Below are 12797 nucleotides of genomic sequence, written 5' to 3' on the forward strand. Positions count from 1 at the left end.
TGAAAACAGTTTCCTACCTTGATTTGCATTTCTCTTTGCTATGGCCGACCAGAATTTTAGATCAGGGTTAAAATTTGTCCCGTAGGGTTTCATGGGATTCTGCATCACATGGACTGTTCAGATTAAACACCCATGACACATGTGGAAAGGTGTGCACATGCTAGATGCCTAGGTAAGCATGACTCTCTCTCTCTCTCTCTCTCTCTCTCTCTCTCTCTCTCTCTCTCTCTATATATATATATATATATATAAGATATATATATATATATATATATATATATATATATATATATATATATATATATATAAGGTGAAAAAATATAGGGTCGTACATGAAAAAACTCTTCACAAATATGAAATTTACCAAAGAATTCCTTTAAGAAACAAAATACATTAGTAATGCTTTTGAGAAAAATAATTTTAAAAAAAAAAATCTACTATTATATTCTCATATATCCTTTTTCTTATCTAACTACCTTTGTGAGTTGTTTTTAGTAATAAAATTAGAAAACTTTTAAGCTCACATGGTATATGTATAACATTCATAATGCAAACATTTATACCCAACCATGATAATTACAAAGATCAAAATTGTTTATGATGGCTTTATGTGGATTACATCCATTGGACATGTTGGATATCATAAAAAAATCAGGTAGGTTCTCATAATTTTCTACTTTATCACTTTCTAAAGAAAAAGTACACAATTAGGCATTATGGTATTTTCACCACTCAAAAAGCACTTAGGTAACATTTCTTTTCGTAAAGGCATTATTTAGTAAAATCTTAGTTTGTGATGAATTTTGTGATAAAATCCCCTGCAATATAAATGGTCTCACCTAGCGGTGACGCGAGACCATTAGTGTGAGTAGAGGTGGGCATCGAGTCGAGTCGGATCGGATTGGGTTCAACTCGACTCGATCCGATTTTTCAAGAACCTGAACCGAACTCGATCCGATCCGGGACCGAGTCCATTAAGGCTAACTCGATCCGATCCAGGACCGAGTCCATTAGGGCTAACTCGATCCGATCCGAATCTAATGGCCTGACCTGAACAAAGTCTGACTCAGTCTGGGAAACCGAATCGAGTCGGATCAAGTTGAGTCTGTCCAGTTGATTCGGACTGGGTTGAATCAAGATCGGGAGAGAGAGTGAGAGAAAGGAGGAGAGAAAGAATGAGATGTGGGAAACCGGGAGAGAAAGGAGGAGAGAAAGAACGAGATGTGGGAAACCGGGAGAGAAAGGAGGGAAAGGAGGAGAGAAAGAAGAAGATGAGGAAAATCGAGAGAGGGAGAGAGAGAGGGAGAGAGAAAGGAGGAGAGATGGGTGGGTGTGGCGCCTCCTTCGGGTAGAGAAAGAGGGGTTAGAGTTCGGTTTGGAACGGGTAGAGATATGGGTAGTAAAAAGTAAAAAGATATATGTAAAAAACTTATATATAGGATCCGACCGGATCGGGTCAGATCGGTTCGGATCGGATTTCGAATCGGATCGGTCCAGATTGACCACGATCCTAACTCGATCCGATGTACAACCGGATCTGAGTGGTCATATTCGATCTGCACCAATTCAGGCCTTTAGTTCGGTTCGGATTGGGTCGGATTCTGCCCAGCTCTAAGTGTGAGCAATCGAGCAATTAAAATAGCCCCCACCATAAATGTGTTTCTAAAATCCAGTCCAACCATTAGGTGTGTGTCTTGCGTTAGGCCCAAGGATTTATTTACAAAATAAAAAAAAAAAAAAACTAGAGAATCTGTGATTCAAGTGGGCTACACTAAGGGAAACAATTGGGAGGGGGACATCTATCCTTGATTTTTTACAGAGCTTAGTATGATATGTATGTGAAAGCCACTTTGACCATTAGATGTGCCATCCTACAGTAGGCCCCAGGCCTAAAAAAGCAGTTCACCTATGATTCATGATTCAGGTAAGCCCCACTAAAGCAAACAGTTGAGGGAGAGATGTCCTCGATTTTTTTAGGGCCCTTTATGACAAGTATATGAAACCCATTGTAACCATAACATGTCACACCAACATTTAGGCCTAGAGCCCAAAATCAGGCCCATTTATGATTCAGGTAAGCCACACCAAGGGAAATAGTTTAGAGGGTGAAACATGGCCATGTATATTGCTTCCAATTATGTGGTCCACCGAAATCATAGATAGGTCCAATTTTGATTCCTAAACCAAAATTTTAGTATAGCATCTGTTGGGTGGAGTGGATTTCATATACACATCATGGTGGGGCCTACCCAAGCTACCACGCCCTTCTGCTGGATGGTCCCCTTAGCTGTTGTGTATCCAACTAGTTGGCATATGAGTCCACCATGGTGTTTGTATGACAACTTGCCCGTTCAACAACATCATCCCACCGTGATAATGGGATACCCAAAAATCAAGTTGATTTGACCATTAAATGCACCCTAGGTGAAATAATGGGATACCCAAAAATCAAGTTGATTTGACCATTAAATGCACCCTAGGTGAAAGTGGAGTTTTTTGGATGGTTGTTCACTATTTTCTATTGGGTGCCCCCCGATAGTTGGATGCACTTAACTTTTAGGGTATCCTATTTTCATAGTGGGACAACCTTGTTGACGGGTGAAATTTCATATAAACACAACAGTAGGCCCCACACACTAACTAGTTGGTTATGTAATTGGTGTGTGAGTAGTTTGCGTGTGCATGTGCAAAATGCTCCCAAACAATTAGTTGTACGTCTTCCGAAAAGTTGGAGTGTGGGACCCACTATGGCGTTTGATGACATCTCTCCCATCCAGCAAGGTTTTCTTACTGAGAAAATGAGAAGCCCAAAAAATGAGGTCAGTCCAACCATACCATTTAGATTTCACTTGCAAAAGCCTTTTAGCAACTTACACTTTACCTCTATAAAGATAAATTTACCCACACAACTAGTTTTAGGGCTTGTTTAGGAGCTGTCACTGGAAGTAAATGAAATCCATTTCACAATTATACTCTGGGCTTCTTTTGTTTCAAGTAATTATTTATAAATTCTGAAAATACCATAATGATTACTTTTAAAATCCATTTGGATCAAACGAAAAATAAGGAGGTAATTCTGCCTCGGAAACCACAACTATATTAGATGAGATTGCCTTTGAAAAATCCAAAGGCCCCATTGTGATGTATATTTTTTTATCCACACCGTGGTGGACCAATCCATAAGAAACAAGGGAGATAGTGGCATCCTCCATTAAAAATTGAAATTGATGCAGGAACCATGGTGATGTGTATCTATCATCCAACTTGTTCATAAAGTCAGAAAGTCATTGATGAGATGAAAACACAAATATTAGCTTGATCCAAAACTTTCATGGCCCCCATAAAGTTTACAATGTTAGGTGTTCAATTCCTATTGTAGTATGTGGTGTGGTCCATATGTACTTTGGATTTGTCTTGTTTTTAAGCTTATGCCCTAAAATGAGCTAATAAAACAAATGAGCGGTGTGGATCAAACTCACACATTAAAGTGAGGCTCCAAAAATTGTGTTTCATTTTTCTCCTCGACAATTTTAGTGCACTTGTCAATGTTGTGTGGCATGCTTACATGAATTTAAAAAGGTAAATAATTATTATCCATTTACTAGATTTACTTTAGTAAATGATTAAGAATTTTCAATTACAATAGTAAATGCTTGTAAATAGGTAATAATTATTTACTCTTACAACTATGTGGTGACCTAACTTAAATTTGACTATAATGATAATTTTGTTACATTGTTTATTTCACTCAATGATTATTGCAAAAATAATATTTCGATAGTGTGAAAATGTAATAATTACAATCTATTTATCTATTTTCTTTACAACTATATTTGACTCTCAATTTATAAACCATAATTTCTATTTAAACAAACATATGAAAACGATAATGATGGCTCATTTACTTGGCATTTCATCAAAAACTAGAAAATAAGACAAGCCCTCAATCAAGTATAAATAAAATTCTCAATTTTGTTTTATAGCTTGTAAATAAAATGTATTAAAATCCAAATAGTCTGTTTAGAAGGGAGTAAGTAGGAAGAATGCATTGAAATACTTCAATATATTCACAAGAACATAGGTGGTATTCCAAATTAGTGTGTATATGTGAGATTTGGCAGGATGATTGTAATAAGCTAATATGAATATCCATTTTGGCAAAAAATGAAGCAACCTGCAAGTGTCTTCTAAACCGTCCATTTAGGTGGCCATGTTTGGATGGTTTAAATAATTTTACAGGTGTAATTTTAGTGATGTGGCTGATAATTAAATTATTTTTTCGCATAGTTGCACATTTGTTTATGCGTGTAACTCTCCGAAAGAGCTAAAAAATAGCATTTCACACCAATAAGTACTCCAAGATCTATCCTCTTCCTCAGGATTTAAATCAGACCAATTAACTTTCAATACTATTTAACTTTACTTCCAGCCAAACGGGCATCTTACCTGAATTGCTCCCATTCAAACGACCCAGCGGGAGCAGTTAGAACTGCAGGACATACGAAGGTTTTGTACCAGAGTAAAAGGTAATTTCGTAATTTAACAATTCCTCCTGCTTTTCAAAAGCAAAACGCGGTAATTTTCTCTCTTCCCGATCATGACTTTCTCCTCAATCGCTCTCTTCCTCTTTCCCGCTCTCCTCTCCTATTTTCATATGTACCACACGTGCCATACCCCTACCCTATTTAATAGTTCGCTAGACCAGATATTGCATAACCTAACTAAGAGCTAGACCAGATATTGCATAACCTAACTAAGTTATTGCTTCACCAGGAGAGCAGATAAATCTACATAGTTAGTGCTATCTTAGGGGGGGCCACTACATGTACCTCCTCAGTCAAACACCTAAATCTTCCTCCTACCCTTCTACATGACGTGATTGTGACATTAGATGGATCCATCGATGGGCCGAGCTGAAGTAAGCCCGAGCCCAGACCATCATTCGTGGGTTTTGGGACTTATGTTGGGCGGAAAACCAACACCATGAACCGTTAGCATACTGTATGCATGCATCACAACTCAGTAACTGTGGAAAAAAAAAAAAAAAAAACCCAAGCAGACGATTGATCTAAGGGTCTTGATTGAAGTGCGATCTGTCTGACCAGTGGGCCTATAATGTTATTTTGTGGTCATGGACATGTTCATGGCGTATACCACTTAACGAATGGTTCAAACCTCTTGCATGCATGCCATCCAATGGTGTTAATGAGCCCAGAATGGTAGATATGATGTGAGGCCCAGCATTCCATCAAACGACTAAAGGCTAACTGGGCCTAGTATTCCACTTGTCCTATATATTGGTGGGCTCCCAGACATGATACTCTCTATTGATAGTGGGTAATCAATGGGCCCACGAAATGATGAAATCCCCACCGCTCAAAAAAAATGGTGGGAGCACTTATTTGGAAAAAGGAAGAGTCGGAGGAAGAAAAGCACATAAATTGTGAGACAAAGATAGCGCTCGAACTTTAATGAGTTGCTTTAAGTAGAATAAACATAACACCACTTTCTTTCTTTCGGTTTTCACGCTTACAAAAGAAAAGTTGCACTTTGGTTTGTCAGGATGTTTTTTTATCACATCCTTTCAACGTTAAAGATGTAACTTTAAAGACTGCATTTGTGTTCTACACAACAGCTTGAATTGGATGAAGACAGGGCTCCAAATAGTATGATTCTTCTTCATTTTTTTTTTCTAATGTTTATAAAGGTCTTCATATTTTCTCTTTCATTTTGGTTTTTATTTCTCTTTCATTTGGATTTATATATATATATATATATAGTAGGATTATATGCTTATCTCATTGTTAGTTTGTTAATCTAAGTTGAGTTCATTTTACTCAGGTCGTTATTCACGTTCATTGGCTCCACACGCCCAGATGATCACATGATCGGAAGTGTCCATCTTTCATGCACTACTGTGGATAGGCCAAATGTAGATAGTTGAGATTAGAATTCAACATCACAGATCAAAGGGATGTATCAGCCTTTAAGTGTGATTAATGGAACATAGCCCATCCATGGTAGCACCCTGAAGATGGATGGTTCCAATAGTCATATCATCTCTGCAGGTGGGCGATATAGGTTGACACATGTTGGTGAACAAAGTTGTGAACCGTCAATATTCAGTATGTGATATGTGATTTTCAGGTGTTCAAGTGTTACATTAGGAGATGGACCGTTGTGCTTATCACCGCAAATTCTTGTTGCATCGATTGGAGAACATAGAAGAAGAGGAGCCTGCTAGTTGGCTCCCAATGTCTTCTTCGTTGCCTCCTCCAGAGACTCCCACAGAACCCATGGAGTTTCTTGCCCGTTCATGGAGCCTATCTGCCTTGGAGCTATCAAGAGCTCTTGGTGACTCCTTTCCTCAATCTCTTGGCACCAGTGGTACTTCCTGTTCTATGAATTTGAAGAAGAGGGACACAAGTTCGACCGCATCAATTGTAGCTGAGAAAGTTCCAGCAGGATCTGTAAGTCTTACTCTTACCTAGTTCCTAATTAGATAAAATAAGAAAAAGAAAAAAAACAATTATCAGCAATTTTCATTGTTCAACAAAGTAGGCTTATTCGAAATGCAGTTTTAATTGGACGATAAATTCCGTCCAAGGCTAAATACTGACAAGAAACCGATAGAGAAAAAGCACCACAAGAGAACAATGAAAAGGATTCAGAATCAATAAGTGGTTGAAATTGTATAGAGGAAAGCTGATGGGGGCCAGCACGTCTCATTCCGATGTGGAATGGATATGAGCGGGTCAGCCACTCGGCAAGGAGTGCAGACTGTTGTGGGTCAGGGTAGCGGCTTAAAGCCGGGCTTCCCCAGTGGAGATATGGTTGCCTTGACCGAGGTGGGAACCGCATGCTGCAAAGAGTGCCACTGACAGCAGTTGCAAGCTCCCATCACTGGCATGTGGGCTCCCATTCAACCATATTGAAACACGGACCAACACGTTTGACATGCCTGCAAGTCAACAGGTGCAAAAACCCACGGCAGCATTATCTAACATTATTGCTTCTTTCTAACAATTTTGCAGGATGGACATGTAATTCAATCACCAGCAGCTGCGGAATTATACGGAGGCATCCCTCCCCTTAGTACAAAAGAGACTGAAGACATAAAGGCAGGTTAATTTGAATATATCACAGCTTTAGATGTCCAAACCAATACAGTTCCCATAACATTAAGTAGTGTGTTTTATTATATCTTTTTCATCATGGCTAAAAGGTCCTTAAACATTTCATGATTGTTGTTGATTTTGATGCGAATGAATTGCCATGTACACGGGCTATTCATGATTAGAGAGAAAAACAATTCGTTGTTGGAATCCCTCACATACAAAATATAATGCTTGCTTTTATGAAAAAGTTGCCCTTGACTCAGTCCGAAAGTTGCAAGAATGCCCTTATGCAAACAATACCCCTCGGGGCAATTTCTATGATTTGCGATATTTGCAAGCTGTTGATTGATCCTTCCCAACATTCCATTTTTCACACATGGCCCACCTAATGGACCGGCCTGATTTTTGGGATTTTTGGGCCACAGTGCAAACATGGACAAGCTTGCTTAATGATCTCACGCACTGGAACATGAGAAGACTAGCATGGCCCACTTAAGGATGCCACATACATGCCATATAGGCACACGCACTGAGATTAGGATTTGCTATCTTGATAGTTGTGTTTGGATTATCATCATGAACTGCATTTCTCGTCTCTGGTGGTATTGGTGGTTGTTATTAACAAGCCCATTGAGCATTGGAAACGTTTGCTAACCACATGAATATCTTCTGACTATTACTATCGTGCAGGAATCGCTTGTACGGCATCAAGCACTGGATCCAGAATTTCTGTTGAAGCAACGCTTGATTGGGAATGGGGTAGGCTTCCCCCACATGCAACTATATATTGTGAATCTGCTTCCTTAATACCTTCCCTATCCCTTCAAAATGCAAATTCCTACACTTCCTGCCTTTCATTTTAACAAATGACAGATTTTCTATTCCAAAGAAAAATCTAAGCAAGCACAAACCCACATGGGGAATATCTCACCAGTGTTATACCAAGCGCAGAACCTACCTGACTTGCTCAGCATGACGCAGCTTTAATTACTCCCACAACTGCTTTCCTTAGAACACTTCTGTAGACTGCAGTCAGCTTTAGGGACTCCTTTCATAAAATTCAGTCTTTTTAGCTCATTTCTACAACTGCACTAGCTAGGGGAATACCTCAGGGCTACAAGAACCAGGGCAATCCTCAGTGAGACACCCTGACTCCAAGACTTAGGGCTCGGGTGTCGATGGATTCTTACTACAATGATCTGCTTTTGAAACGCCCTCCATAAAAAAGTAACCAAGATTTCAGTCTCCCTACATACATTGATGAAACAAGCTTTTTAAACCAGAGGAGAGATTGTAAATATCATTAACAATAAAACCATGTTTTTATGACTTGGATTCAGGATCAGCTGCCTACCCAACAACATTCTACAATGACAATGTCACGCTCCTGGAGAAGAACAAAGATCCCCAAGTCCTCCAAACTCACACAAACAAAATCCCCTTATCTACTCCACCTGGAACTTCAGCATTAGTATGCTAAGAGGAATGCTACATGGCTATAACAGCAGATGCATTACAGTGGCATGTTGATCCCTACCTGGGGGCATTCCTTAGCTAAATGGTCACTGATTGCAGCATTTTACAACCATAAAGGTTAATCTTGCAAGAATGTAGGAAAAGAGTGTAGAGCATGCTCTTTGATTGGTCCACCAAGGAGGTGGAGCCAGCTTGTGAAAACATGGAGCCCCTTTTCCACAGGTCAACTGCCTATGCAGCCAATGCATTTTTCTTCCAACATGTATGTGCAGGATTATCATTTTAAGAAATCCTTATTGCAGTTGAAGGGAACCATCGCCTAAATCTACCAACTGTGTGGCTCCTCAACCCATAATTCTAAAACTTGCAGACTCGACTCGAAACTCTGCCAAGTCAACTCAGCTAGGTGAGACTTTGAGCCGAGTTTCTTGGAACTCAGTCCTAATCCTGACTTGATTGAGACTTGAGAAGACTTGTTGAGTCAAATCAACCACTCCATTGACTTGCCATGACTCGAACCGAGTCAATCAGTGAGTCACATGTCATTATTAATGAAAAGAAATGAAGAAAAGGTAGGAATCAAACCTAAAACCCCTGCAAGGTGAGACATAACCAGCAAATCAACAAGGGGCTTGATGACAAAAGATACAATCTTATATTACTCATATTAATTCTAACTATATTGCATATATATTAGTATTTCTAATATTTTTAACATCAATATTGACTCGAGTCAAGTCTTTGAGTTGACCCGACCTGGCTGAACATTGAGTCGAGTCAATTTTCAGGTTTTCAAGGTATGCTTCAACCCAGGAGAAGTTCCTCCCCACATGACAACCACCAGATTAAAATCGAAATGTTTATCTTTACCTCCCTTTCTAACTGCAGTTTTCTTTTCTCAGCTATACAAAAGTGTCACAGGAGGTAAGACGATGGGAAGATGGATGAAAGATCAAAAAGAGAAGAAAAAGGAGGAGATTAGAACCCACAACGCCCAACTACATGCAGCCACATCAGTGGCCGGGGTTGCAGCTGCAGTTGCTGCCATTATTGCAGCCACTGCCACATTATCAGACACATCAGCAGCCCCAGAAGATGGGCCTTCCAAAACATCAGCAGCCATCGCAACAGCCGCAGCATTGGTAGCAACACATTGTGTTGAGATAGCTGAGGAAATGGGTGCAGATCGCGATCAGATCTTGACAGCCATCAACTCCGCAGTGAATGTGAAGACATCGGGAGACATCATGACCCTAACTGCTGGGGCAGCAACTGGTAATTTCTATTTAACAGAAAATACCAAGAAGCCCTTATATTTAATCAAATGGCCGATAACTGCTGTGACTGGAATGCTTCCAAAACGACCAGGAATCCCTTTTGCACTCGCAAAAGAGGAGAGCATTGGAGTAATTAGCAGGGTTGTTTTGGTCATTCTAAATGATTCAGGAAGGTGAGATTGGTTGAATAACAAACCTATGAAGGCACAAGGGGAACTTGATGGAAATGTTAAAACTATACTATGTCCTGCAATTGATTAAAATGTCCCCCCAAAATGATAATATGTACCGAGAACACGTGGTTAGTTAAAGTTGGAATTTTCTCGAAGGCGAGGCTAAGTTCAGTTTTCAGATAGCGTGATAATTCACCTATTTTGAAGTGATAAAACAGCCATGCTATTAGTATTTTGGACCTTCATTTTGAAATTGTCCAGTGCTTATATATGTCATTTGCACAGCCTTGCGAGGTGCTGCAGCTCTACGAGCACGACTTCACAAGGGGCTACAGACAGCAGTCGTGGGTCCAAGTGAGGAATCAACTGGCGAAGAAAGACAATCTGAGATCTGCACAGCGTTGAAATTTGTCACCAAAGGGGGAGAGCTTCTCAAACGCACAAGGAAAGGTAGCAAAGCATCTAGCTGGGACTTTCACTCATAACAAAGGGGCATTTTAGTCATGTAAACTAATCAACTCAGCTGAAAACAAACTCCATATCACAAACCTCGTTTTCCTTAACCTCCATGCATTTCAAAATGCTCTCCTCCTTAACCTCCATGCATTTCAAAATGCTCGTATACCAAAAATTAAGTCATTAAAGCTGAAGTGAGCCAGGATCTGTGCTACAAGATGATAGGTTTTAACCAATGACAGTTTAAATTTGTTTAATTCGATTCAACTCAGCGAGCACATGGAGAATGTGTGGACTCAGGATTGAGCATAGCTTCCTAAGTAATCATTCAGTTCTTTCAAGAAGTAATATCTAATCAGGTCGCAAAACTCAAGGAATTGTATTCTACACAACTGAGTTTTGCCAAACAGTCAACCTAGTCATAGAAACGCAATTGAGTCGGTCTCAAGTTTTGATTACTCAAACCATAACTCAACCCAAGTCTTGATCTAGTTGACTTGGCTCAGAGGTCTTTCTGAGTAATTAAATCAAAGCGTTCAAACTACCAGCATAATGAAGATGCTCATGTTATTAATCATTGGTTGTTTTCTAACAGGCGCTCTTCATTGGAAGCAAGTTTCTCTCTGCATCAACTCCAATTGGCAGGTAAAACTACAGTGTGTTAGCTTTGAGTAGTCAAAATGAATTCGCATGCATTTAAGAGAAGGGAATTCTAATCAGTCAACACAACATGTTGATATTTACAGATTTAGGCTTTACGGGTGTTTCTGTACATTTAGAGGGTGTTTGGGAACATTGAATACCTTGAAAATGAATTGGCTTTCCAAGGAATTCTACTTATTCCTTGTTAGTGAAAAAAATGTGGTAATGGAATTGGGTTTCCCTTTCCAAGATATTACTCAATATCACAAGAATCCATGTCTTTTGGGGGGCCAAAAAAAAAAAGGATGAAGAAGAAAAAGAAGAAGCAGGGAAGTGTTTAATCAGGATTTCCTTGCAGCAGGCCAACTACTCCCTCATTTTTACTTTTCGAAGGGTTTTCCATTAAAATAAATAAATAAATAAATAACTCTAAAATGAACCACAGATTACTGTTGGAATCCTCAGTTTTCCATTTTCCATAAAAATCCTTGTTAGTTTTCCATGTCACATCAGCCTAACAAAAGATCAACTTGATCTGTCTAATTTCATATGCCTTTTACTTCTACTCAAATGAAATCTCAAGGAAATTTGCAGGTGGTCATTAAAATGAAAAGCAAGCACATGGTTGGGACTTTTGTGAAAAAGAAAAAGAGTATGTGTATCAGAACACCTCATACTTTGCAGTGTCTTGCACTGGCCACCATCTGATAGATGAACCATGCTGCATTTTCAGGTGTTGTCTTCAATGTTATTTGTGATATCCCAACATGGGCTGCTAGAGATGGAGAAGAGGGCAGTGAGCACAGAGCCTACTTTGCGATCAAAACAGCCGACAGGTTAATTGAATTTGAATGCAGAAATGAGCGCGAGAAAAAGATGTGGACCGAAGGCATTCTGCAGATGCTGCATTACCGTGCCCACATGAATAATATGTTTTCACTGTAAATAAGAGGTTCTTTACCATATGCATATATAGAGACTACAAGCCATTTGTTAATAGACACTTCATTTTCTTGCATGTTAAGCTCTTCGGTCAATTCATGATACTAAGATAAGAGGGAAAAGTTCCTCTTCCTCGTCACTCTTAGTATATTATAATTACTAAAATTTCAATTTCTCTATCCAAATAAACCTAAGATTTAAGAGAAAGTGTCCATCCATACCCTGGGTAAATGCTAGCAACCGTATCTTGGATACGCCATAACCCGGAAACCATGCTGATTGAACATTCATAAATACCTGAACCATCTCCCAGTTTTGGACATCCAGAAGAAATTTTGCACATCTTATGGGGAAAAAAAAATTCTCCCAGTTTTGGACAGCCAAAAAAAGTCTAGAGAAACAGTGCAAAAGAAGTCTACTGAAATGGTTACAGAATATAGCTTCACCAAACATGAATTGAAGCAGCAATAGACTTGGGTGAAGGAGCAGGGAAGCTAGGAAGTGGGAGCGCAAGTCTAAAGTGACCCAAAACAGGAGAGGCACCTGGTTACAAGGATTGTGCAACTAAGTTACAGACATCATCACCACAGCCTCATCCCAACTATTTGGTGTCAGCTTTATGAATCCTGTTTCGCCAATCACAACATTCAAAACAAGAATTCTCTTGTTAATGATGTCCAATTTCTCAAAATTTTGAGTAGTGGCCTATCAGG

The 12797-nt window shown here is 39.4% G+C and overlaps 1 protein-coding gene across 1 annotated transcript; it reads left to right on the forward strand.

The window, feature by feature from the left end:
* Window positions 1-6170: 6170 nt before the first annotated feature.
* LOC131257648 (VAN3-binding protein) lies at window positions 6171-12160 on the forward strand. The gene is made up of 8 exons (XM_058258429.1): window positions 6171-6443; window positions 7035-7121; window positions 7809-7877; window positions 9497-9869; window positions 10330-10494; window positions 11096-11145; window positions 11737-11794; window positions 11876-12160. The coding sequence occupies exons 1-8, from the start codon at window positions 6171-6173 to the stop codon at window positions 12085-12087; spliced, it is 1287 nt and encodes a 428-aa protein (XP_058114412.1). The 3' UTR covers window positions 12088-12160.
* Window positions 12161-12797: the final 637 nt, after the last annotated feature.

Source organism: Magnolia sinica, chromosome 1 (assembly GCF_029962835.1).
Source record: "Magnolia sinica isolate HGM2019 chromosome 1, MsV1, whole genome shotgun sequence".
Taxonomy (NCBI): Eukaryota; Viridiplantae; Streptophyta; class Magnoliopsida; order Magnoliales; family Magnoliaceae; genus Magnolia; species Magnolia sinica.